General features: G+C 38.9%; 1 protein-coding gene across 1 annotated transcript in view; it reads right to left on the bottom strand.

Moving 5' to 3' along the window:
* LOC115985580 (WAT1-related protein At5g07050-like) overlaps positions 1-6,525 on the bottom strand; it is a 29,246-nt gene extending 22,721 nt beyond the window's left edge. Inside the window, exons 1-3 of the mRNA XM_031108517.1 lie at positions 6,293-6,525; positions 5,551-5,613; positions 5,309-5,425 (exon numbers count right to left, since the gene is read on the bottom strand). Of these exons, the coding sequence (XP_030964377.1) occupies positions 5,309-5,425; positions 5,551-5,613; positions 6,293-6,525 (413 nt within the window). The remainder of the gene's footprint in view (positions 1-5,308; positions 5,426-5,550; positions 5,614-6,292) is intronic.
* Between the last annotated feature and the right edge of the window lie 19,077 nt (positions 6,526-25,602).

Below are 25,602 nucleotides of genomic sequence, written 5' to 3'. Positions count from 1 at the left end.
TGCTCGACAGTAGCTCGACAGAAGTTGTATCTATCGAGAATTACAAAATTTAGATTTTCAAATTTGAATTCATGCATATCCATGTGTATTTGTGTAGAGTTTCTTTTCTCACAACCTAGACATATATAAGGATTATTTTAAAGGCTGTCAAAAGTGATGCAAGGGATGCAACTTGATGCAAAGTCATTGTGCATGCAAATTGTGACCGGAGACAGAATTTGTCCTAATTCATCATATTCTCTCTAGAAGCTACTGCGTCTCTATGCCAAGGGTTTTGTAACCAAGGAACTTCTTAATCTTCATTGTCAAATGAACTGAAGAACTTTGTAGCCAACATCTTCCTCAAGTTGGTGTGTTAGTCACGTACTGGGATCCATGCATCATTGGTTAGTTACGTACTGGGATTCGTGCATTGAAAGGAGAGATTATCGCTACATCACAAATCCAATTGGGTATTGGGGTATGGGTTCAACTGTAAGTTGGTATTAGGTACTAGAATTCCATTTACTTGTAACTGCTTGTTTTGATAATAGTAGATTCTCAGAAGTGGTGACCTTAAATTCACCCAGTGGGGTTTTGTATCGGTAGTTTTCCTTATTCCTAAACAAATCATCTGTGTCAAATTTATTTTTCGCTACATTTAACTTAGTTGGTGATTTGTTTATGCTACCACGCTTATTGTATGAAATTGAATCTAATTAATTTCACTTGACTAATTAATTAATTAATTTCCCAAATGAGTCAATAATTTTTGGGCTATCAGTGTACAAAGCTCGCTACTTTCCAAACTGCTCTTTCATGATGGCTGAGTTAGGAAACAACCCTTCATTCATTTGGCGTAGCATCCTAGCAGCAATGGATATCATCAAAGAGGGGACACGCAGTCACATGCTAGAAGGTTGGTGATGGGCGAAAGATTGGGGTGTTCACACATGGTTGGTTGTCTCATTCTCCTATACCTCTAAATGAAGTCTCTAGGATATGCAAGTCTGTGAACTTATTGACCAGGACACTAGACAATGGCTATGAAGCACGGGTGCGTTTTCGGATTCGGGTGCGAGTGCAGGTGCGAGTGCGGTGTGGGTGCAGGACTTGGCAATTTTTGAAAAAGTAGGATGCAGGTGCGGGTACGGGTGCGACGGGGTGCGGAGATTAAAAAACTATTTAAAATATTTTTATTTATATTTTTAATATATTGCTAAGCATACTTTTTCACATTATATAAACATATACCAAATAAAAAATCAATATTACTAGTTTTTTATTTTATTTTATTTTATTTGTATACATATATTTCTTATATAATTTATTGAAAATATTAAAATTATAAGTCTATGTTTCAACTAGTATATCAATATTACGCCTAAATATCTACCTAAATTATAATTATAATAATAAGTTAATAAGAGCATTCACAGCAGTGGAGCTAAAAATATAGCAATTTAGCTCCACCAAAAGTTACTTTATCTATTTTACCTATACACATACCACAGCAGTGGATCTATTTTAGCTTTTAATACAATAAAATAATATAAACACCACAATAAAATAATATAACCACTACAATAAAATAATATATCCCATCACTCAAAAAATTTTCACAACACCAACCACAACCACTTCTACAATCAGCCACAGTCACCACCGCCGCCACCGCCACCGCCACCACCACCACTACCACCAGTCCACAGTAGAAAAAAAAAAAAAAAAAAAAAAAAAAAAAAAAAAAAAAAAAAAAAAAAACTGATAACTCCAATCTTTTTCCTCTACCAGACCAAACAAATTCACCAATCACAAACAAAATAAAAAATCACAAATCACAAACAAGCAGCACGTCGGCGAGCTCCATGGGTTTCAAACCGGCGGCTTGATGAGCAAGCGATCGGCGGCGTGAGATGAGGCGATCGGCGGCGTGAGATGAGGCGATCGGCGACACAACGTCGGCGAGCTTCGATGAGCTTCAGACCGGCGACTTGATGAGAAAGTGATCGGCGGCGTGAGGCGTGAGGCGTGAGGCGACACAACGTCGACGAGCTTCAGACCGGCGACTTGATGAGAAAGTGATCGGCGGCGTGAGGCGACACAACGTCGGCGAGCTTCGATGAGCTTCAGACCGGCGACTTGATGAGAAAGTGATCGGCGGCGTGAGGCGTGAGGCGATCGGCGGCGTGAGGCAATCGACGGTGGAAGAGAAGTTTACTTGAGAGAGAGAGAGAGATGAGAGATCGACTGGGGAGATATTCAGCAAAAAAAAAAAAAAGGCTGGGAAGATGAGAGAGTGACTGAGAGAGAGACTGAGGAAGATGAGAGATGAGCGTGAATGCCTATTATTTTATTAACCGGTCGAATAAAAAATTCATTTTTTTTTTTTTTGCTATCAGCTACAGTACACATCCATATATAGATGTGTACTGTAGCGGAACATCCAAATTTTTCCCTTATACCTCCACTGCTGCAGCGTGTCTTTTGGATATGTGGAGCTAAATTTTAGCAATATAGCAATATGCCTCCACTGCTGTGAATGCTCTAAAACTATCACTTTTTTGAATATTAAAAGTTTAAAACAGTAATATAGTATGTGCCTATATAATGAAAAAAAAAAAAAAAGTGCATTGTCACGTGACTACTGACTAAGCTCACAAAACTAAAAAGAAAGATAAAAGAGAAACAAAGCAGATAAACTAAGTGCAGCAGATGAAAGTCAGAAGACTTAAAAACAAAGAACAAAAGAGTAAATAGGAAACAGAGAAGAAGAAGCCTAATCTACGATTCTGCGTTGTCTGCGATGAGCTGGGATTGTTCTTCAGGAAACCAGAATGAGGTGAGCTTGAGTGCGTCTGTGAGAGAGGGGAAACGGAGAGCAGAGAGCCGAGAGGGGAGACGGAGCACAGAGAGTGAGAGAGAGCTAAAGATTGAAGTGAAGAATGTTGCTTAAGTGCATTTTGAGAACTGAGATAGTTTTGGGTTTGTTATTAAGTTCAAACGGTCAAAACGCTACATCCTAAATCGGCCGTTTCGGCCTGAATCAGCCATTTCGGCAGATTCGCCCGATACGGCCTGAGTTGGCATGAATCAGCCCAAGTCTGAGTTGCGTCAGCGCGAGTTGTGAAAAAAAAAAAAAAAAAAAAAAAAAAAAAAAAAAAAAAAAAAAAAACGTGGCAGGACGCAGCCCGATGCGGCACCGACACGTGGGTAGCGGCGTCCCTTGCACGTCACCTTGTCGCGCCGCATCGGACGCAGGTGCGACTCCTCTGGTGCCGCATCCGTGCTTCCTAGGACAATGGAACCGAGGAAAAATCTTCTCAACCTTTGCTCATTGCGCTCAAGTTGAGATTTTGGCTACACCACTCAACAACCCCAACTCCCAGGACACCTTAGTGTGGAAGGAGAATAAATCTTAGCAGTTCTCGGTCAGAACGGCCTACCACTTGGTTTTACGATTGAAGAACCAATCTAGAATAGAACACTCAGCAGCTCGGGCTCATGGGTCTGTTTGGAACAAGATGTGGACCTTGAATGTGCCCCCAAAAGTTCGCACGTTCATTTAAAGGGCATGTTCAAATTGTCTACCTACCCGCGACAATCTACACCGACGACGTGTGCAGGTGGAACCCATCTGTGTGTTGTGTTAATCAAGAACCTAAAACGGCTAGTCACATGTTGTGGACTTGCCCTTTTGCAAGGAATGTCTGGGCGTTATTCAAAGGGAGAACACGGAAGTGCAGCAATGAGGTATGTGATTTCTTCCTCTGTTCAACCAGATGCAACAGAAATTGAGCTAACCGGAATTAGAAAGATGGGCTGTTACAGCTTGGGCGATTTGGAATGCAAGAAACAGGTTTTATTTTGAGCAAGTTCAAACCCATCCGAAGACAATTCTCGAGAGTGGTAGTGGCGTGTTTGAAGAGTACCAACGGCTTATGATAGCCCACAATTTAGTCTGATTTAGATGTCTTTCTTATGGCTTCCTGGGACCACTACAGGCGTTGGTGGTGCCCCTTAGTCCAAGGTGGCAAGGTGTCTTACTTGGGCTTCTGTATACTGGTTTCCTATTATCATTAAAATTTTCTACCGTTTATCTCAAAAAAAAAAAAGAAAAAAGAATCTTAATTGCTTACCTTGTATTTGGACCAAGATTGTGATGATTTAAATTAATTAGATTTTTTTTCTTTTAGATAGGTAAATAGTGGGGGAGAGGTGGGCTTGATGCATAAATATGGATACAAAAAAGAATAATTAATGAGAATTTATGTGACATAGTAACGGTGGTGGTAATATTGTATGTTATCAGGACGTTTTTGGTGGTGGTTGTGACGGTGACAAGGGTAGTGAAAACATCGATGGCAACAACGACAATATAGTAAACAATGGCAACGAGAGTGATGGTGTACGTTGTGGACAAAGACAACGGTAGTGGTAACAATAATAGCAATGGCGCTGTAGTAGAGGGGTAGTGATGATAAAGTATAAAGAATAATAATTATAGATAATATTGGTAAATGGCAGATTCTCTTGCAAGTTATAATATTCGAATTTGAAATTTAGATGCTTCAAAATAACAAATTAAAACTTCGATCTCCATAATTTTTGAATCACCTTTATTTTTAAACACCGCAAAAAAAATAAAAAATAAAAATAAAAAAATAAGAACTAAATTATAACTTTCCATAAAACATCTTCCAATCACAATATTAAAGATTCTATTGAAGATAGAAAATTGGTACCTCTCCTCTCAAAAAGAAATGATCAGTTCTTCCTTCTTCTTTTTTTTTTTTTTTTTTTTTTAGTAAATTATAAATTACACTCCTAAAGTTTGGAAGTGTTTAGATTTTACACCCTGCAATTTCATATTTTGGAATTTACCTCCTAAAATTTGGAAGTATTTGGATTTTATATCTTAATGTTTTAGAATTTTTATTTTACTCAAAGTCTGGAATATTTAGATTTTACATCTTAAAACACTCAAATTTTGAAACTTTAGGGTATAAAATCTAAATACCTCCAAGACTTTAAAGAGTAAAATCTAAATTCTAAAACGTTAGGGTGTAAAATGGTAAAATCTAAAATTCTAAATCTTCATGGTGTAAAATCCAAACACCCCTAAACTTTAAGAATGTAATTTGCAATTTACCATTTTTTTTCTTCTTCTTTTTCTTTTAAACCTTTTTTTCAATTTAGGATTGAACATGAAAGTGATACACAGCATATCTCACTGAAGGGATATATATATATATATATATATAAAGAATTAAATATGAAATAAGAATCAGAATACTCAAAGGATAGATTTTGATTTATTCATACATACCTGAACAAAACTGCTAAGATAAAGGTCATTGATGGAATTAGGTTGCACAAGGCAGATGCAAAAGCTGGTGAAGTTATTTCTAGTCCGGCATAATAAAGTGCCCTCCCTAACACACCTCTTAAAACAAAATAAAAAATAATAACTAAATAAATAAATTTAGCAACTAATCAAAACTTTTGTTATGCTCATTTGATAATATTATAAGGAAATGACTTTGTGTATTTGGCAAACGCTTTACTCACCCTAGTAGACCCAAGAAGAAGAGATTTCGCACGATTGGTAAGCTAATTTTGCAGTCATTTTTCCTGCAAGGAATATTCAATAGTTAATCATCTAGAGGATTTAATTTCTCTTATACTATGATTTCATTAAGAAAGGTGCCTTTTAACGTGGAAGGGTTTCTTGTCTCAGCCTCCCAATTAGTAGGTATTGTCTGCTTTGGCTATGCCTCATGGTTTTGCTCAATCCCACATCGGGGAGAGACGCCTCCCATGTGTAATAGTGGTACACGTGTCTTGGACTTAAGCTTATAAGGCACATGTGGAAGGCGTCTCTCTCTGATGTGGGATTGAGCAAAACCGTGAGGCATAGCCAAAGCGGACAATACCTACTAATTGGGGGTTGAGACAAGAAACCCTCCCACAGTACTTATATCAAGATTTTTTAAAATTATTTGATAAATTTCATATCATATTTAGACTATGTTTAAAAAGCAAATATGAAGAATACTCATCTAAAACATTGTGATGAGTACTCATATCATATTAAGTAATTTTTTTTTTTTTTTTTTTTTGATGATGCAATATTTATGTTCATGTCCATTTTCTCATCTAAAACATTGTTATGGAATTATAAAAAGAAATAACTTGTGAAATACAATTTTTCTTTGTTTTTATCTTTTCTCCCCTATCCTTGTTAGTCATAATCACATTATGAAGTGCAACAAGATAAAAGAAGACACTAAAAGATAAAAGGGTATACAACCTTTCAAAGAGAAATGCAAGAGGAGCAGTAGTTAAAGCTCCAATAGCTTGTCCATATGTAACAAGCACATAAAGACTCATGCCTTTGTTTAGATAGATCTTGGATATTATGTTGAATCCTGCAAGGCAAACATTAGCGAATATGCAATAGATATATGGTTTCAACTTTTCAGACAACTTCTCTTGCTCGATGTTTCCTATTCCGTCTCTCATACCCTCTCTTTGCTCTCCCATCTTGCTTGAATTTGCATCCTCCTAAGAACCATCTACATTTTTATAAAATTGGAGAGACTCAATGCAAATTATAATTTTTTTTTTTTTTTAATTCCCACATGGACTCCACTTTCAACCAGTGAAATTTGAAAGTGCCTAGTGAATATGTCTTTTTTTGCTGAATGCCTTGCGAACATGTTTAGTGCGCGTACCTACGGTCTCACCTTGCGAACATGTTTAGTGTCCAATTGTTGGATAAAAGCACTAATCCTACCACTCAATTAAACCCTTAATATAATGGTTATTCCACAACGCATTATTTAGCTGACATTTTACGTCACGTCTTATCAAGGACGGACGAAAAAAAGCAAGCTAGTATATTAAATTTTTGTCCTAATAGCCCCCAAATTAAAATAAAATAAAATTGGTATACGATTAATACAAATCAATCTGAAAGATCACCGACAAACTCTCATACAAAAAAATAATAATAATAATAACCGACAAACTAAAAACTACAAAATAAAAAATCAATATGAACTGAAAACCTAAATTACAATTCTCAAATTTTTACCCTAACCTTACTCTTTCTCCACTCAATCTCATCAAGCATCAACTCCTCCTCCATCACTGCTGCTATTCTTTTCCTCAGATCAGATCTGGACTGTTGCTACTGGCTGCTGCTACTACTCCTCCGCTCCTCAGATCCTTGACCATAGTCACACACGGTAAATCTAAGAAATTTCTCTCCTCTCTCAAGTTCATATTTTTGTTTTTTTGTCTTTGCTATATTGCTTTGCGCCATTGCCTTAGCTGGTTAGCCCTCTTGCTCTGCGTTTTTTATGAACTGTGGTGAATGCGTTATGTTTTCACTATTGTATTCCAGTATTTGTGAGCTGTGGCTTTCCATGGACTGGTCACTGGTGTGTTATGTCATGTGTGGACCACTGGACCGTAGACTAGTTTGTGTTTGTGGCTTTGTATTTACTACTGTGTAATTGTTTGTGGCTTTTTGTGATTGTGTGGAGCGGTTTCGGTGTAACCTTTTTTTTGGTTTTATCTATAAAGAAATAAAGTGGGACCATGACAGTAGGATGTTAGTATTGAATTGTGATAGTGAATTTGTGAGAGTAGTCTTTGGTTGTCACTGTTCTGTCATTTGTGAGTATTGTTAACTGTGAAAACTAGTTTTTGGTAAGTCATAAGTGACTTTTTTGTGAGACCAATTGACCAAGTCTTTGGTCTGATTGTTTTGGTTTTATCAAAAAATTTGTCTTTGTCACTTTGTGTGATGTGGCTAATATTAGTAATATATATATATATATATATATATGAACTTGTGAATTTTGTCTTTGTCACTTTGTGTGATGTGGCTAATATTAGCAATATATATAAACTTGTGCTTGTCTGTTTGTGATTATTTTGGTTTTAGATTTTTTTTTTTTTTTTTTTTTGGGTTGAGAAGTCCCTTTTTTTAGTTGATGTATAAAACTACGAAATATGGAAATAATGAAACTTTTTTTTTAGTTGGTGTATAGAACTACGAAATATATAGTATTTTGTTGAATATGAAATAGGTGTTAGTTTTTATTTTCATAAAAAAAATAAAAATAAAATAAATTTTTTTTTTAAGCTTTGCCCCCCCCCCCCCAGGTTCAAATCCTAGTTCCGTCCTTGCGTCTTATGTAAAAGTGCTTAATGACACTATAGGTGTACATCATGATGATCTTAATTTATAATTTACAACAATGCTATAGATACAAAAAATTTCATATATATACTGTGGTAGTTCTAGAAATATTTCTTAAAGTGGTAATTAAGAAATTTAAATCATGCAATATCATATTAAAAAAATTGAATATATCAACATCACATAATTCAAATAATAATAATAAAAAAAAAGCAAATATATCAAATTTTACAATTTTTTTATACTATTAAAATGAAAAAGTAAAAAGGAATTGATGAAAAGTATAATGAGAATTGAGAATGGTGATATGAGACTAATAAAGTAAGAGAGGGTCCAAAATATGAGAGAGAGAGAGAGAGAGAGAGAGAGAGAGAGAGAGAGAGAAGGCAATGAATAATATATGCTACAACTATGAGCCAAGCTGTTGAGAAGAGCAGAGGTACTACTGTAGAGAGGGAAAAATCCCGACCTATCACAAGCTAACACGTCACATTACCAAGTCCACAAAATTCAGCCAATTACAAAGCACCACGTATTGCTACTAGGTTTTGCTATCACTATTCAGAAGCCAACGAAAATTTGCCAAGTGTCATGCAAAAACCAATCACGCATCAGCGTACGTGTAAGCGATGACACAACCAGCCTCGCACGTGTAAGTGATGACTTAATCAATCCAGCACATGTAAGTGATGACACAAGCAGTCCAGCACGTGTAAGCGATGACATAAGCGGACCAATCAGGCCATGACCTGTGTCACCAATCAGACTCCGCCACGTGTTGTTCACCCACCTCCAAACTCCTATAAATAGAAGCCTTCCTAAGACATTTAAGGGGACCAAGATTCAGAAGTGAAAAAGTTCTGCAAAAATCAAGCCTCAAAGCCTTCAAGAACTTCAACCCCAAAATCGGAGAACATTCGAAGCAAAATCATCCAAATCATCTGCCTAGATCCTAAAGTTTGCAGGAATCAAGCTCCAAGTGTTCGAAAACATCAACAAATCACAAATCAGTAAAGCTCTACGAATCCAAGCTTCTAAAGCCTCGAAGAACTTTCACCACAAACCTTCGAAGATGAAGAACACACGAAGAACACGAAGAATGTGAAGAACAAAGGATTTCTAACAAGCTCATAACCAGGATTCATTGTAATTCCGTTTCAGCAATCTTTGATCCATCCCTTAACCAAATCGAAGGATATTTTGTGTTCAAGTCAAAACCACATTACCACAAATCCAATCAATAAGTCTTGTAAGGAGATTGAATCAGAGGATCACTCTTTTGTAATTTCAGAGAATTGTACCACACAATCATCAATACAAATTCGTATTTGTGAAACTATTTTACTTGTTTGATTTATTGTGAAACTATTTTGCTTGTTTGATTTATTTCAAACTAGAAATCTAGTCGCTTACAACTACGACTCCAAAGCTAAGGTAAATAGAGTTGTCAGTGCTATCAAGGAGAACTCACGACCATAGTATCTTTCTTGGCATTTTTATCGAATGTTTAGTTCATTTGTTGTTGTTCATAATATTTGGTAGTCACGTGAACACCTTCACTTACAAGTAGAGCCACTAATATGTGTGTGTGTATTTAAAATTTTATTAAAGTAGAAAATTGTGATTAGTGTAATATCAATTTCACATTAGATCACCATTAACATTGTCAACTGCCAAATTTCAGGGGCCGTGGCATCTCATCTTGTAATGACGTGTGCAATGTGTGACACATAGGGTAATGGGTGTAAATAAGTGAGTCTCTTTTATATATCTTTGTATAAGTTTAAGTAATCTAAATTATGAATATGCACTTTTTTGGAATTTTTGAAAATACTTCTTTTATTTAAAAAAAATAAAAATTTGTTTTTGGATTTTTGGAAGAAACCCCATTTTTAGGATTCATTTTGAAAAATGAATATTATATAGATGTAAAGACACGATTCGTAACGACCCAACACGATAATGGGTTCGCACGTAAATAGGCCCAAACAATATGATTTGTAGAGCGTGGGTGTAAAGAACTAGGTTAACTTTTGTATAAAAAGATTCACTCTCACGTATATTGAAGACCTAGAGTTGGCATAACGACCGTTTTCTTTGGTGATCGATACAGTTCTTTTTCTCTCTTTTTGTTCTTCTTCCTTTTCTGTGTCTTTCTTTTTTCTTTTTTTTCTTTTTTTTTTTTTTTTTATCCCCCTCTTGCATGTTCTTCTTTCAGTTTATATATCACCCTTTGTGCTCCATCCTCACCGCACACGTGTAGGTTGAGTTCGAAGGATTTCTTTCTATCCCATCTAACGTCTCCTCGAACTTCCTATGGGTAGCTGTAAGGCTGCCTCCTTACTGTTCAGGTATCACCTCCACATTAATGCGGCCAAAGAGTTGGTTGAAAGGCCATTAATGCGGAGGCAGCTGTAGTTATAGATATTTATTTGTCTTATCTCTTTTACCCTTGGTCGGTTATTCTATCTTTAATGGTGACATAGTTCTGAGGTCTGGTTGCGACAAGACCGTATCCTGGTTGTCCTCGGACACATATTGCCGAGGAGTATGACGTCCTCGGACAGATACAGAACTCTACCCTCGTGATATTGATTACCACCCCCCTTCGGCAATTGCCTTGTGACCTGACATGGCCTCCTCGGACAGATATGCATCCTCGGATGGGCCACAAGCCCCCACAATAGCCCCTAAAAATCCTACTTTTTGACTCCTCGGGAGAGAAGGTGGATTTTGACGTCATAAGCCCGTACCTATGCGTGTTTTGGGGCACGCCCCTGACGCTTCAGCAACCCGATTTCGGCAGCATTAAATTTTGGCAACTCCCTTGTCTCTCACGTTCGACAGTGAGATTTAAATCTAATGGCAGAAGGCCTCCCTTGTTTTGTGAGCAGGAACTTTACCGCTCACAATCCTCATATGACTGTAAAGGCATTCTCGAATTAACCCTGTACTTTACCTTCGATGATTACGTGGTTCCAAAGTTCATACATTGAACCTGCCTTTCTCTATTTTCGTTATTTTCCTAGCGACTACAAATAATCGTACTTTGTCTGAGGTCATTCCTTTGAATCTGTAAGTCCTCTCGAAGTTTTTTCCACTTTTATTTCAAACCCAACAGTCTTTTCTGCTAAATCCTTTAGAAAAATGGGGAAACAAAAGAATCTATTTCGATGTCTTGTCGAATCCGAGGAAGGTATTAGAAACTTTCGCTTAAGTATAAAATCCCCCCAACGGTAGGGATGAGGTACGCAGCCCAAGGGGAATGGGTTGATGCCAGACAAACTGGGGAAGTAGTTATTCCCATGATTGCCTTTATAGAGGGCGGGATGACTATCCCCATGGGTAGTATCACTAGGAGTTACCTCAATTTCTTTAGGCTATCCCCCACCCAATGTGCTCCAAATATGTTTAGGGTCCTGGGAAGTATAGACGCCCTAAACAAGAGAATGGACTTAAAGCTAACCCATCATGATGTGAATTGGGTGTACAACCTCCATCACTTAACCGGCCAGGGATATTATCTCAAGTCGAGATATCCTGAGGTAAGGCTTATTCAGTGCCTTCCTACTTCAAACAAGAACCTAAAGGAGGATTTCCTTATTCTCTCTAGGGAATGGCACGATGGTTTTCCTTGCCCGACCGTAGAGAGAGCACCAGGTAGGCGCGTAGTCATAGATCTATACTATTTAATCTGCGAACACATTTCGTTTACTTTACTTTATTATTTTTTTTTTCTCCTACAATTTTCACTCTTGACTCAACGGTTTTGCAGATAGACGCTACACAAAGCCCAATCTTAGGTTAGTCAATAAGGCGAGCCTGGATAAATTATTGAAGGCCGAAATATACGTGAATGAATCTGACGGTTAGCTCTGGGCAGCACACTTAATTCTCGGCTATACCCCCCTCTCTTTTGCTTTTCAAGCGCCGAAGTGCGTGATTAGAGCACGTGGCCCTCGGCTTCACCGTATTAGTGTTGCCTACGAAGGGTTCATTGTTCTAGAGGGTATTCCACTTCCTCAGTACACACCTCGCACAGAGCCTCTTTTCGTAGCCAGCATCTCGGCGGGAACTTCTTCATCCTTACCTCCCCTCAGGAAAAAGGAAATAAAAGGGAGAAAGAGAAAGGAGAAAGGCGAGGAATCGGTTGTAGCGGTATCTGAGTCCTCGGACGATTTTAGGATTTTTGATCAACCCACAAGTCCCGAGGAAGATCTTGATGAGATAGGGATACAAAGAAAACCCCAGAAAAGCCTGCTGAAGCTAATGGAAGGTCAGCCGGGAAAAAGTGCGTCTACAAAAACAATACCATCCCAGGCTTCATCTTTTCCAGCTAGGTCTCCTCCTTCTGCTCCTTGCCAACCTCCTCGGCCATCACCACAACCAGCGATTCCTAACACTGCCGAGCAGAAAAGGCACAGGGAACAGAAGGGCAAGGACGTGGCAGACACGAATAAGTCTCGTCCAACTCGAGAGGAGGATGTCCAACGAGCTGCAAAGCAGCAGAAAACCAAGCACCAAGCCACACGGGGCCAGGAGAGATCTGATTCCCAACATCCTGAACCCCAAGCATGGTTGCCTGCACCCATGCACGGTAGGGAGCCCCTGCGAGATGACGCATCTATAAGGGACTTTAACGGTGGCATAGGGTGTCATGTAGCCTCGGCCATAGAGGAAGCTTTATTGCTCCCAAAAGATATGGCCGAAATAAAGAACATGAGGAAGAATGAACTTGTCCTCGACAACAAACAATATTTGGGCATGGTAAGGAGCTAACTTTTATCTTTCTCATTCTGCGACCGTTACTCACCAATATGCACCTTTTACCGACTATAGTGTTAATCTTTTTCCTACAGATCATCCAAAATACTTTCAAGCTAGATGAGATGCTCAACGCTTGTTCCGATCAACTAGACGATGAGAGAAAAAGACGGACAACGGCTGTACAGACCTTGTCCAAATTCGAACAGAACTTGGCCGATGCAAAGAAAAAGTTACAGGTCGAAGAGCAAGCTTGCAAGAGCGCCGAGTCGGCATTAGAAGGCTATCAAAAGCAGGCCGAGAACCAAGGGAAACTTCTGCATGAGGTGAATGTCGAACTAAAGAAGACTAAGGAGCAAGTCCTAGTTCTCAGGAAGCATATAGAGGAAACTCAAAAGCTAAGGGAGTAAGCGGAAAAGTCCAAGGAGCAAGTCGAGAAGGCAAAAATAGATGCCGAACAGACAATGAACAAAGCCGAGCATAGAGGTTATGAGGTCGGTATAGCTGAAACTGAGAAGGCTTTGAGAGCCGAGGTTCCGGAGGTATGCCGTATCTACTGCGCAAGAACTTGGAGTAAGGCTCTTAACCGTGTTGGGGTTAAAGCCTTATCTGAGTTACGTAAGCCAGAGAACATATTCTATCCCGAGGCGATCCGCCCCTCAGTTCTTCTACCTCACCAGGCTGATGCTCCTTTTTCAGTTATTAATCTGAACGAGGAGGTTTTGCCCCACAATTTTCCTCCCCTCAGCCAACCAGAATTAGCTAAAAGGGGACTTGCCCCTCTAGGAGCTTCCCCAGACAAGACCACTGCCGCTTCAGAGGCAGAGACGGCCTCTCAAGGCTTTCAACAGGATTTGGACTCCACAGTTTCACCAACTGGGAGCGTTAGTAAAGCTAAAGAGGGAGTCACCACTTCGGAGGCAGACATACCCGCCGGCCAAAACCCAAAGATCCAATTGAAATTGAAAAAGTAGGACTTGCTTTGTAGTTTAATTAAACACTTAGTAGGGGACTTCCTTGCTCATTTTCTTATCACTCTTGCGGTTTTATGTTATTTTTGCACTCGTTCACTTTGCCATTGTAATTTTGGATGGGTTCATTTCTACTACCTTTTGCTTGTATGGGACAATTTTGCAATAGGCAATAAACATTAATATAACAGGGTCTTAGGGAGACGTTTTTGGTAGGTACGTATTCTCTTTTTAATCTATTGCAATTCTTTACGAAAGCTCATAAACTAAATAATGTCATGCCTTCAGTACCTTGATTGTACGCCAACTTGCGTCCAAAGATCTCTCTCTCTGATTCCTCAATGAGTGTTACAGAGCGTTACTTCCCGTTAAGTTTATGATTAGAAAATCTATCACAACTCTGTTACTGTTCAATACTTCAATACTAAACATAGGACGTTAATTTCTACCAAGTTTGCAGTTTGAGGACCTGGCATAACTTAGTTTCTGTTCAACATTTCAATATACATTATAGGATGTTAATTTCTACCAAGTTTGTGGTCCGAGGACCTGGCATAACTTAGTTTCTATTCAACATTTCAATATACAATATAGGATGTTAATTTCCACTAAGTTTGCAATCCGAGGACCTGGCATAACTTGGTTTCTGTTTAACATTTCAACATAAATCATAGGACGTTAATTTCCACTAAGTTTGCGATCCGAGGACCTGGCATAGCTTAGTTTCTGTTTAACATTTCAATATGCATCATAGGACGTTAATTTCCACTAAGTTTGCAATCCGAGGATCTGGCATAACTTAGTTTCTATTCAACATTTCAATATACACTATAGGATGTTAATTTCCACTAAATTTGCGATCCAAGGACCTGGCATAACTTGATTTCTGTTTAATATTTCAACATAAATCATAGGACGTTAATTTCCACTAAGTTTGCGATCCGAAGACCTGGCATAGCTTAGTTTCTGTTTAACATTTCAATATGCATCATAGGACGTTAATTTCCACTAAGTTTGCGATCCGAGGACCTGGCATAACTTAGTTTCTGTTTAACATTTCAATATACACTATAGGATGTTAATTTCCACTAAGTTTGTGATCCGAGGACCTGGCATAACTTGGTTTTTGTTTAACATTTCAACATAAATCATAGGACGCATGAGTACAAAATGTATGGATGATGTAAATTAAAAGGAATATTTGAATTGAAACACTTTTATTAATAATAATACCTTTTGAGATTATTTACATTCCAAGGATGAAGTATAGCTTTTTCATCTAGATCTTCCAGATAATAGGCTCCTATTCCCGCTACAGAAGTGATTCGATATGACCCCTCCCAATTAGGCCCCAGTTTTCCCCAATTGGGATTCTTAGTGGCCTCCAGGACTTTCCTCAGCACCAGATCTCCTATGGCTAACGACCTCATCCTCACATTGCTATCATAGCCCTGCTTGAGTTTATGTTGGTAGTAAGCTAGTTGAACCATCGCGCTCTCCCTTCGTTCTTCAATCAGGTCCAAACTTTTCTCCAACATCGCATTATTATTATCCGAAGAGAATGTACTGGTCCTTAACGTTGGGAATCCAGTTTCCAGGGGAATGACAGCTTCGGCCCCATAAGTCATGGAAAAGGGAGTTTCCCCCGTTGAACGTCGGGGTGTTGTCCGATACGTCCAAAGTACATGTGGCAATTCCTCCACCCACTTTCCTTTCACGTCATCTAGTCTCTTCTTAAGCCTATTGACTACTACTTTGTTAACAGATTCAGCCTGCCCATTGCCTTATGGATAAGCCGGAGTGGAATATCTGTTTCTTATTCCCAGTTCTGAACAATATTTCCTGAAGGCATTGCTATCAAATTGGAGTCCATTATCTGAGACAAGAGTGCTGGGAACTCTAAATCGTGTAACAATGTTCCTCCAAACAAACTTCTTCACATCTACGTCCCTGATGTTCACCAAGGGCTCAGCTTCAACCCATTTAGTGAAGTAGTCTGTGCCGACCAGCAGGTACTTCTTGTTTCCTATGGTTTTAGGAAAATGGCCGACAATATCCAGCCCCCACTGGGCAAAAGGCCAAGGGCTAGAGAGAGGGTTAAGAACTCCTCCCGGCTGGTGGATATATGGAGCATACCTTTGACATTGATCGCATTTCTTAACGTACTCCTGCGCTTCCTTCCACATATTTGGCCACCAATATCCTTGTGTGAGGGCTTGACATGATAGAGACCTTCCTCTTGTATGGCTTCCATAAATACCCTCATGTAATTCTTCCAGGATTGACTTTGCTGTCTCAGGAGGCACACAAAGCAGGTATGGCCCAGAGAATGACCGTTTGTATAACTTTTTATCCTCAGATAACCAATACCGAGGAGCTCTCCTTCGTATTTTCTCAGCTTCTACCTTATCTTCGGGCAATATGTCACTTTCAAGAAATTTTAATATAGGATCCATCCAGCTTGACGACGGATTGGTTTGACTGATTTGGCAAACCTCATTTTCTGGTGAGGTGGGGGTACATAAGTCTTCGACGATAATCATCCGAGGAAAATTTCATATTGAGGAGGTGGCAAAGGTCGCCAAGGAATCAGCGTGGGTATTTTCACCTCAAGGAATATGCAACAAGTCAAAAGACTCAAACTTCGTTTGTAGACGCTTAACCCGGTCCAGATACCCTTGCATCCTTGGGTCTCGGGCCTTCAACTCTCCTCTGACTTGGCCGACTACCAATCTCGAGTCTGAGAATAACTTCACTGCCTTTCCACCCATTTTATGGACCATACTCATTCCCATCATCAAAGCTTCGTATTCTGATTCATTGTTAGTAGCCGAGAACCCCAGTCTTAACGACTTTTCGATGATGACCTCTTCGGGGGATATCAACACCAATCCCAATCCTGCTCCCCATTGGTTTGTGACCCCATCCATGTACACTTTCCAAAAAGACTCTCCTTGTGTGGATATTAGGCCAACCGATTTTTCATCCATGTGATCTTGATTCATATTAACTTCCTCTGGGCACTCGGCGAACTCAGCCACCAGATCGGCAAGGACTTGACCTTTTATAGAGGTGCGAGACATGTATTTGATATCAAAAGCACCCAGAATCGTGCTCCACTTAGCAATTCTTCCGGTGTAGTCAGCACTTCTGAGTATGGACTTAAGAGGCAGTTGGGTCAAGATAACCACAGTGTGGGCTTGAAAATAGTGCGGAAGTTTACGTGTTGCATGGACCACCGCCAGTATGGCATTTTCTAATGACAGATATCTCACCTCAGCTTCATGGAGGGATTTACTTACATAATAAACTGGCCTTTGGACGCCATTGTCTTCTCGTATCAAGATGAAACTAACTGCATGAGGGGCTACCGCCAAATAAGCATACAACACCTCATCCACCTCAAGGCTAGACATGATAGGCGGCCTGGACAAGTACTCTTTCAACTACTGGAACGCTTCAGCACACTTCGCAATCCATTCAAATCCTTGCCACTTATGTAATAAGCGGAAAAAAGGACGGCACCTCTCAGCCGACCTGGAGATGAACCGATTCAACGCATCAGTCATTCCTGTCAGTTTTTGCACTTCTTTTGGATTCCGAGGTGCTTGCAAATCGTTAATGGCCCTAATCTGGTCTGAATTCACCTCAATTCCTCTATGGGTCACCATGTACCCCAAGAATTTCCCGGAACCTACACCAAAGGAGCACTTCGAAGCATTCAAGCGCAACTTGTGTTTTCTCAGTATCCCGAAGATACCCGTGAGGCCCTCCACGTGTTCGGACACCACTTTACTTTTCACAACGATATCATCGATATAAACTTCAATACTTCTACCCAGTTGCGGTTCAAACATTTTCGTCATCATGCGTTGGTAGGTAGATTCTGCGTTTTTTAAGCCGAAGGGCATCACCTTGTAATGGTAATTCCCAATCGGGATCACAAAAGCAATCTTTTCCTGGTCATCGACGGCCAGCGGTATTTAGTGATACCCTTAGAAGGCATCCAAGAAACTCATCCTGGGGTGACCCACAGTTGCATCCACCAACTGGTCGATCTTCGACATAGGAAATGGATCCTTGGGGCAGGCCTTATTAAAATCCGTGAAGTCCACGCACACCTGCCATTTTCCAGTCTTCTTTTTTACTACCACCGTATTGGCCAACCACTGAGGGTAAAAAACTTCCTTGATAGCCCCAGCCTGTTTGAGCTTAGTAACTTCGCTTCTAACCACCTCGGCATGTTCCTTCGATGGTCGCTGAGGAGGTTGTCTCTTGGGCATAATGGCAGGGTTCACGTTGAGTCGGTGACAAATGAAATTCGGGTCCACCCCTGGGGCTTCATACGGGTCCCATGCAAAAACGTCCACATTGGCTCGGAGGAATTCCAGCAAACTTGCTTTCTCTTTCAAAGGCAATTTGGCCCCAACCTGGAAGAATTTTTCTGGATCATCAACAACAACTACCTTCTCCAAATCTTCACACTCTACCCCATTAGCTGGTACGTCTAAGCCTGATACTGAGGACTTTAATTGCTATAAGTCATTGTTGGCCGTAGCCGAGGTTTCTGCCTCTGGCCGATGCTGTATAGCCGCTACTAGGCATTACCGAGCAGCCGCCTGACTCCCTACTATTTCCAACACTTGGTCTCCGAATGGGTACTTCACTTTCTGATGTAGAGTAGACGAGACCGCTTTAAGGGTGTGAAGCCAAGGTTTGCCCATAATAGCCATGTATGGAGAAAAAACATCTACGACAATAAAGTCCACCTTCACCACATCCGTACCTAACTGCACGGGCAGCCTGATTAGTCCTTTGGGAGTGACCAACCTCCCCTCAAAACTTACTAAAGGAGAGTTATAGGTCGTTAAGTCCTCTGGCTTCAAACCTAGCCCCTTGTACAAGTCTAGATACATCACATCCACAACGCTACCCTGATCAACCATCACTCTCCTGACATCGTACCCGCCAATTCTCAGCGTTACCACCAAAGCATCTTCATGGGGCTGTATGGTCCCAATCATGTCCTCATCTGAAAAGCCTAGAATCAGGGGGACACGCACCTTGGCCCTCTTCAATGCTCGGGAATGATCCTCGGCCAGGGATCGGGACATCGATAATACTCTAGAGGGGCAAGATCCAGTTCTTCCCAGGGCCGCAAAGATAACGTTAACCGTACCCAGGGGGAGCCTTGATGAAGCGTCCCCATGCACCTTTGAACCTGCTTGGCTCGCCCTTCCACTGGAGTGATGCAAGAGTTGCTTTAATTTCCCTTCACGGACCAACTGTTCCAAGTGGTTCCATAAATTCCTGCAGTTATCCGTCGTGTGCCCATGATCCTGATGATAATGGTAGTACAAACTTGGGTTGCATTTCCTAGGCTCTCCCGCCATCTTGTTCGGCCATTTGAAGAATGGTTCGTTCTTTATCTTCTCCAAAACCTACTGCATTAGCTCTCGAAATACTGCATTAACAACCTAGGCATCCGCCGAACCCGATTGCCCACCAAAATCCCTTCGTGGTCGGCTGTTATTATAACGGTCCGACCTGAGATCTCTCCTCTCCTGAGGGATCACCTTGACCTTTCCTTTCCCCTGAAGTTAATCTTCTTCTACCCTTCTGTACTTATCTATTCTGTCCATCAATTGGCGCACACTGGTGACAGGTTTACCCGTCAGGGATTTCCTCAAATCATGATCAACTAGGAGACCAGCTTTGAAAGTGGTTATAGCCACAGGATCATTCTTTCCCTCTATTTCGTTAAACATTTCCCAGTACCTATCCGAGTAATTCTTGAGAGTCTCGCCCTCTCGTATAGATAGAGTCAGTAAAGATCCCAAAGGCCGAGGAGTCCTGCTACATGTAATAAAGCGAGCACCAAAAGCCCGAGTCAGTGTTTTGAAAGACCCAACAGAATTGGTCTTTAAGCCGTTGACCCACCTCATCGTCGTCGGACCTAAACTCGATGGAAAAACTTTGCACATCAAAGCCTCGTTTCTGGAGTAAATAGCCATCTTCTGGCTATAATAGCTTACATGTTCCGCCGGATCTGAATGGCCATCATACAGAGAGAACATAGGCTAATGGAACCACCGAGGATGAGTCGCATCGTCTATGTTTCTCGTAAAGGGCGACTTGGAAATTTGACTCAAGGCTTTGTTCATGGCATCGTTTCCCAAGCCCCTACTAGTTGGACTTCTACGCTTACGTCGATGGCGGTGCTCCTCTTCATAGGAGAAAGTCTTGATTGGCAGAGTTCTCGATCTCTGCCTATAACTAGTTCCATCGGACTCCTCAGATGATGGCTCGGAGCAAAGTGGGGAACGCTCCCGCCGTGCATGGCGCAACTCTCTCTTCAAATCTGCAATCTCACGTTGTAGATTCCCATCACGCTTCGCGTGGGAGACGTGACTCTTCCCCCGAGAGTGGCTCCTGGTTGTATAAGTTGTACGTACACTCCCTTCATGGCCTTCTCTCCATTCGGGACTCCTTCGAGGACCATTATGCTGAGAGCCCCTTGACTCTGCCTGGTGCAGGTTGACATCCTCCTGATGCGGTCCCGCCGCGGGGTGATGTGGACCCACTTTCTCCATCAGAAACGTTGCACCGGAAGTCCTTTAAGCTAACACAAGCTCTTCCCACAGACGACGCCAATTGTAAGGACACGATTCGTAACGACCCAACACGATAATGGGTTCGCACGTAAATAGACCCAAACAATATGATTTGTAGAGCGTGGGTCTAAAGAACTAGGTTAACTTTTGTATAAAAAGATTCACTCTCACATATATTGAAGACCCAGAGTTGGCATAACGGCCGTTTTCTTTGGTGATCGATACAGTTCTTTTTCTTTCTTTTTGTTCTTCTTCCTTTTCTGTGTCTTTCTTTTCTTTTCTCTTTTTTATTTTTATTTTTATTTTTATTTTATTTTTTATCCCCCTCTTGCATGTTCTTCTTTCAGTTTATATACCACCCTTTGTGTTCCATCCTCACCGCACACGTGTAGGTTAGGTTTGGAGGATTTCTTTCTGTCCCATCTAGCGTCTCCTGGAACTTTCTATAGGCAGCTGTAAGGTTGCCTCCTTACTGTTCAGGTATCACCTCCACATTAATGCGGCCAGAGAGTTGGTTGAGAGGTCATTAATGCGGAGGCAGCTGTAGTTAAAGATATTTGTTTGCCTTATCTCTTTTACCCTTGGTCGGTTATTCTATCTTTAGTGGTGACATAGTTCTGAGGTCTGGTTGCGACAAGACCGCGTCCTGATCGTCTTCGGACGCATATTGCCGAGGAGTATGGCGTCCTCGGACGGATACAGAACTCTACCTTCGTGATATTGATTACCACTCCCCTTAGGCAATTGCCTTGTGACCTGACATGACCTCCTCGGACGGATATGCATCCTCGGATGGGCCACAGGCCCAACGATCCTGACCTTAATGGGTCTGTTGATTGACAGGCCCCCACAATAGATATTCTAGAAAATATATTTTCCATAAATGTGATATCATGAGATTTTGGAAAGCCATTTTTGAAGAATACAAATTCTCATGAGTTTTTTGGAAAAGTAAATTTTCAATGAAAAATTAAAATTCTATATATTATTCAAGAAAAAATAATTTTTTTTAAAGGGCTTTGTAAAAAATTTTCTAAAATGGAAAAATTCCATGTGTTTAAGAAAAGAATTCTCAAGAGTATATACCAAATTCATTCGGAAAATCATTTTGAAAGAAAATCCAACGATTGTTTGGAAAATAATATTTTGAAGAAAATCCTATGATTCTTTGGTCCCTACCATCATCTCATTAATGAAAAACAATACTTTTAAGTAGCAGTTTAGTATATTAGCCATGTAGGCATTTTCCATAAGTTAGATAAAGATAGGGACTAAAATGACAAGAAGTTTAAAAATATAAGGACCAAAATGAAACTTGTGTAAACTTGATAACCAAATTAAAAATAGACCAAAAATGTTTTTATTGCCTTTTTTCTTTTAATTTCAAAAAAATGATAAAAACTTTTTTTTTTTTTTTGAGAAAAAAAAATGATAAAAACTTGAACTACACTGTTTTTAGGGCTTAACAACATGATTTGGACCAACGTGGAGAAAAGGGTTAGGTTGGACACTAATAATAAACCTGGCATAATTGGACCTGACTCAATAATCCATCTAAACTCTATATTTTGGTGTAAAAAAATGGTTTAGTTGTGACTTAACCCATTTTTACGAGTCAACCAGACCCAACCTGGTTGACCTATAACTCGACCCATTATTTAAAACTTTTATTTTTAATAAAAATTAAATTAAGACCAGGTCAATTCACTTGTTTGTTTTGGGTTTTATAGTGCATAACTCAAACTCAATTGAAAATTATAATGTTAGTGCCAAGCCATTATTTTTATTAAAAAAAAATTATTTAATGTTTTTAAAAAAACGCCATTCAAATATATACATTTGAACGTCATTCAAATTAAATTTTATTTATTTATTTAATGTCATTTGAATACAATGGCCTCAAGAAAGCAATTGAAACTTTTATTTGGTTGTTTGCTTGAGATTTGAAAGATGAATAATTGAGGCTTTATTCTTACTTGAATAATGCAAGAAGTAAAAATTTTTGGATATTGAATGACAAAGTGTATGAGAAACATTCACAAGTGTGAAAAGGGTGAAATCGAAGTATCTTAATGAAATTGACATAAATTATGTGTTGGGAAATTTAGACCTCGGTTGACAGAATTAACAAGTTTTAAAACTAAGTTGTTAATTAGATCTATTATGAATAGCTTTTGGTTAAACAAACAAACATTAATATCATGCCAATATCATGCACAACGGAATATTAAATAAGACAAGATATGATGACTTAGGAAAACCAATAAAACAAATTAGTTTCAAAGTAAAAAATTTAGGGGCAAACGTTCCAAAAAGTAATTCACTATAGTAAATGGAAGTTTAAGATCTATTACAAAATCTTTATCCCTAGACTCTACAATTCCAGTAGATGAACTTATAGTAAAAACTTTCTATGACTTCAAAACCTTTGAACTCTCCAATATATGAACGCTCCACTCACAATCACAATTGGAACCTCCAATTGAATTCAAGAACCTCTTGAAGGTTTTCTCCACAGTAGTAAGTCTGTTGTGGTTGCTATGGCTTCAACTTTTTCAACAATAGATCTTCAGATTTACTTTGAAACTCTTAGGTATAGTGAAATAGAGAAAACTTAGTTACAAAAACCCTAGCCATATAAAAAGAGTGTTTCTCTCTCTAAAAAGCCTTCTAATAGATGGCTCATAATATCCTTTAAATAACTGTTCAAACAGATCTCAATTCGGATTTCAAACAAATAAGTTATGAAGTTTTTTGTGTTGCTGATTTTTGCTAATCCACAATGCTTGATGTGTCGAGAAGGTCTCAAGAAGGTAGAAGGTTTCTCGATAGATTGAGAGGTATCAAGGAGGTATTGAGACAAGTATTGAGAGGTATCGAGGTACATGCTGAAAATGTGTTGAACATGTGCTTTTTTGAGCTTTTTTTTAGAAAACTTTGCGTCTTTAACTTGATCTTCAATTACAACTTTAGGACACATTAAAACTCAATAAAAGACACATAATTTGGCATGGTTTGACAATACCAAAACACATGACCTTAATATTATGGATACCTAGATCTATTTTTTTAACAACTATAGCCAAAAAAAAAAAGTTTTCTAAAATAAAAGATGATGTTCCTTGGAGGGTGTTGCTTAATAATGACATAATATTCATAAAAGAGACCATCTATAAATAAGTAAATAATCAAACTTTGATGTATATTTCCAAAATGAAACTGAGTGCTAATCACCATGCATTTGAAATTAAACACATTTATTAGATTATTTTTCAAGATATTAGATTATGAAATAAAATTTCAAGATTTGTGAATTTCTAATATTGCTTTAATCTTTGTCAGATTAGCTGCCAAAAAGGAATTTGTAATTCTTGTCTTTGTTTTGGGATGTTACTATTTTGTTGAAGTGAAACTTGTGTGTTTGTTTTAGTTAAATTTTCAAATGGTAGACTAGAGACTCCTTTGTGTTTATGTATTTTTTTTTTTTTTTTTTGGTTAGCTATACTAGAATTTGTATTTTATATAAATGAATTTTAAATGAATTCTCTAGGGAAAGCAAGGGTGATATATATAAAGCTAAAGTTAAAAGAAAATTCATTTAGATTTCAAATTAGAATTCAACTCTAAGCTAATTTTATGCCAAATGTCTACTTAAGAAATACTAAAAGTCCAATATTAATTAATTATAAATTACATAAAAAGAAAAAACCAATCATATATCTACTCAAAAAAATCACCTCATAGATTTAAGTCAAAGCTCAAAGAAAATTTAATTAGATTCCAAATTAGATTTCAACTATAGGTTAATTTTGTACTATGCGTCTACTTAAGCTTTTCAATTTTTGTGCCAAGTGAGTTAATGAGTGTGAAATATTAAGAGTCCTATATTAATTAACTATTATAAAAAATAAAAAAATAAAAAATTAAACATACATCTACTCAACAAAAATTGCCATACATTCTATCTTATAAAAAATTAGAATGATGATGATTATAAGTAGTATTAAACCTAGGCATGAATTTTAACATGCATCTAATTTTGTTTATTTTTTTCTAATAATTCAACTAATTAAGTATTATTTTTGTGTGGGCCAAGATGAGCTAGAGGAATATTAGGCCTGGATTGGAGCCAAAGATGGCCCATAGGAACACTCATAGAGGGGGTCTAGGCCCAAAACCAAGTAATCTAAGGAGAGTAAGAATCCGAGGAAGGGGAAAAGTTCTAGGGCTCAAGTAGAAGATTGGAGATTGTTAGGTTGTGGTTAGGACAATGTCTGGTAAAAGGAATCGTAATTGGCCCAAACAAGATTTGGAAGAAGCTTTCTTGTGAAGCCACTGCCTCGTCTGCACTAAATGCATTGTATCAGCCAGACATGCCGCCTTAATAGCTGAATGATCCTTCTGAATAGTGCTCCAACAACCTATTACCTCCTTAACTCAACCTCAAAAGAAAGGGAAGGGGGTGATGTGATAAGTATCTTACCAAAACGATCATCCACTATACAAGGGGACATCTAGGATGGTAGCACTGGAACTACAGAGAGAGAGAGAGAGAGAGAGAGAGAGAGAGAGAGAGAGAGAGAGAGAGAGAGAGAGAGAGAGAGAGAGAGAGAGAGAGAGAGAGAGAGAGAGAGAGAGAGAGATCATTGTGAACGCTTGAGAATTTATTTTGTTTTCATATCACTGTAATCGTACTCCTCGGCCATCCCGAGGGGAGTTAATAAACATCAAGATATTGTTTACTTAATGTCTGTCTCAATTCCAAAGTTTTTTTTTTTTTTTTTCCTCATTTGAGTTTCTTTTCATTTCTTAGCTATTAGCTCCAAGGACCACCTTTACAAATTAATTGCTACAGATAAAGGCCCAGCCTAAAGGCGGTTGCTCAATTTTTAACCCATACAATTTTTATGATAAAAAATGTGTTTATTTTTTAAATACACCCATGCATATGAATGAGTTACAAGCTAGTCTATATTTAATTAAAGTTAAAGTTGAGAGAACATCCAATTAGATTCTAAATTAGATTCCAATTGTTATCTAGTTTTTCACCATGTGTTCT

The sequence above is a fragment of the Quercus lobata genome, chromosome 4, assembly GCF_001633185.2.
Source record: "Quercus lobata isolate SW786 chromosome 4, ValleyOak3.0 Primary Assembly, whole genome shotgun sequence".
NCBI classification, from domain to species: domain Eukaryota; kingdom Viridiplantae; phylum Streptophyta; class Magnoliopsida; order Fagales; family Fagaceae; genus Quercus; species Quercus lobata.
Note: the sequence above shows the minus strand (reverse complement) of the source record. Positions and strands in the feature narration are given on the sequence as shown.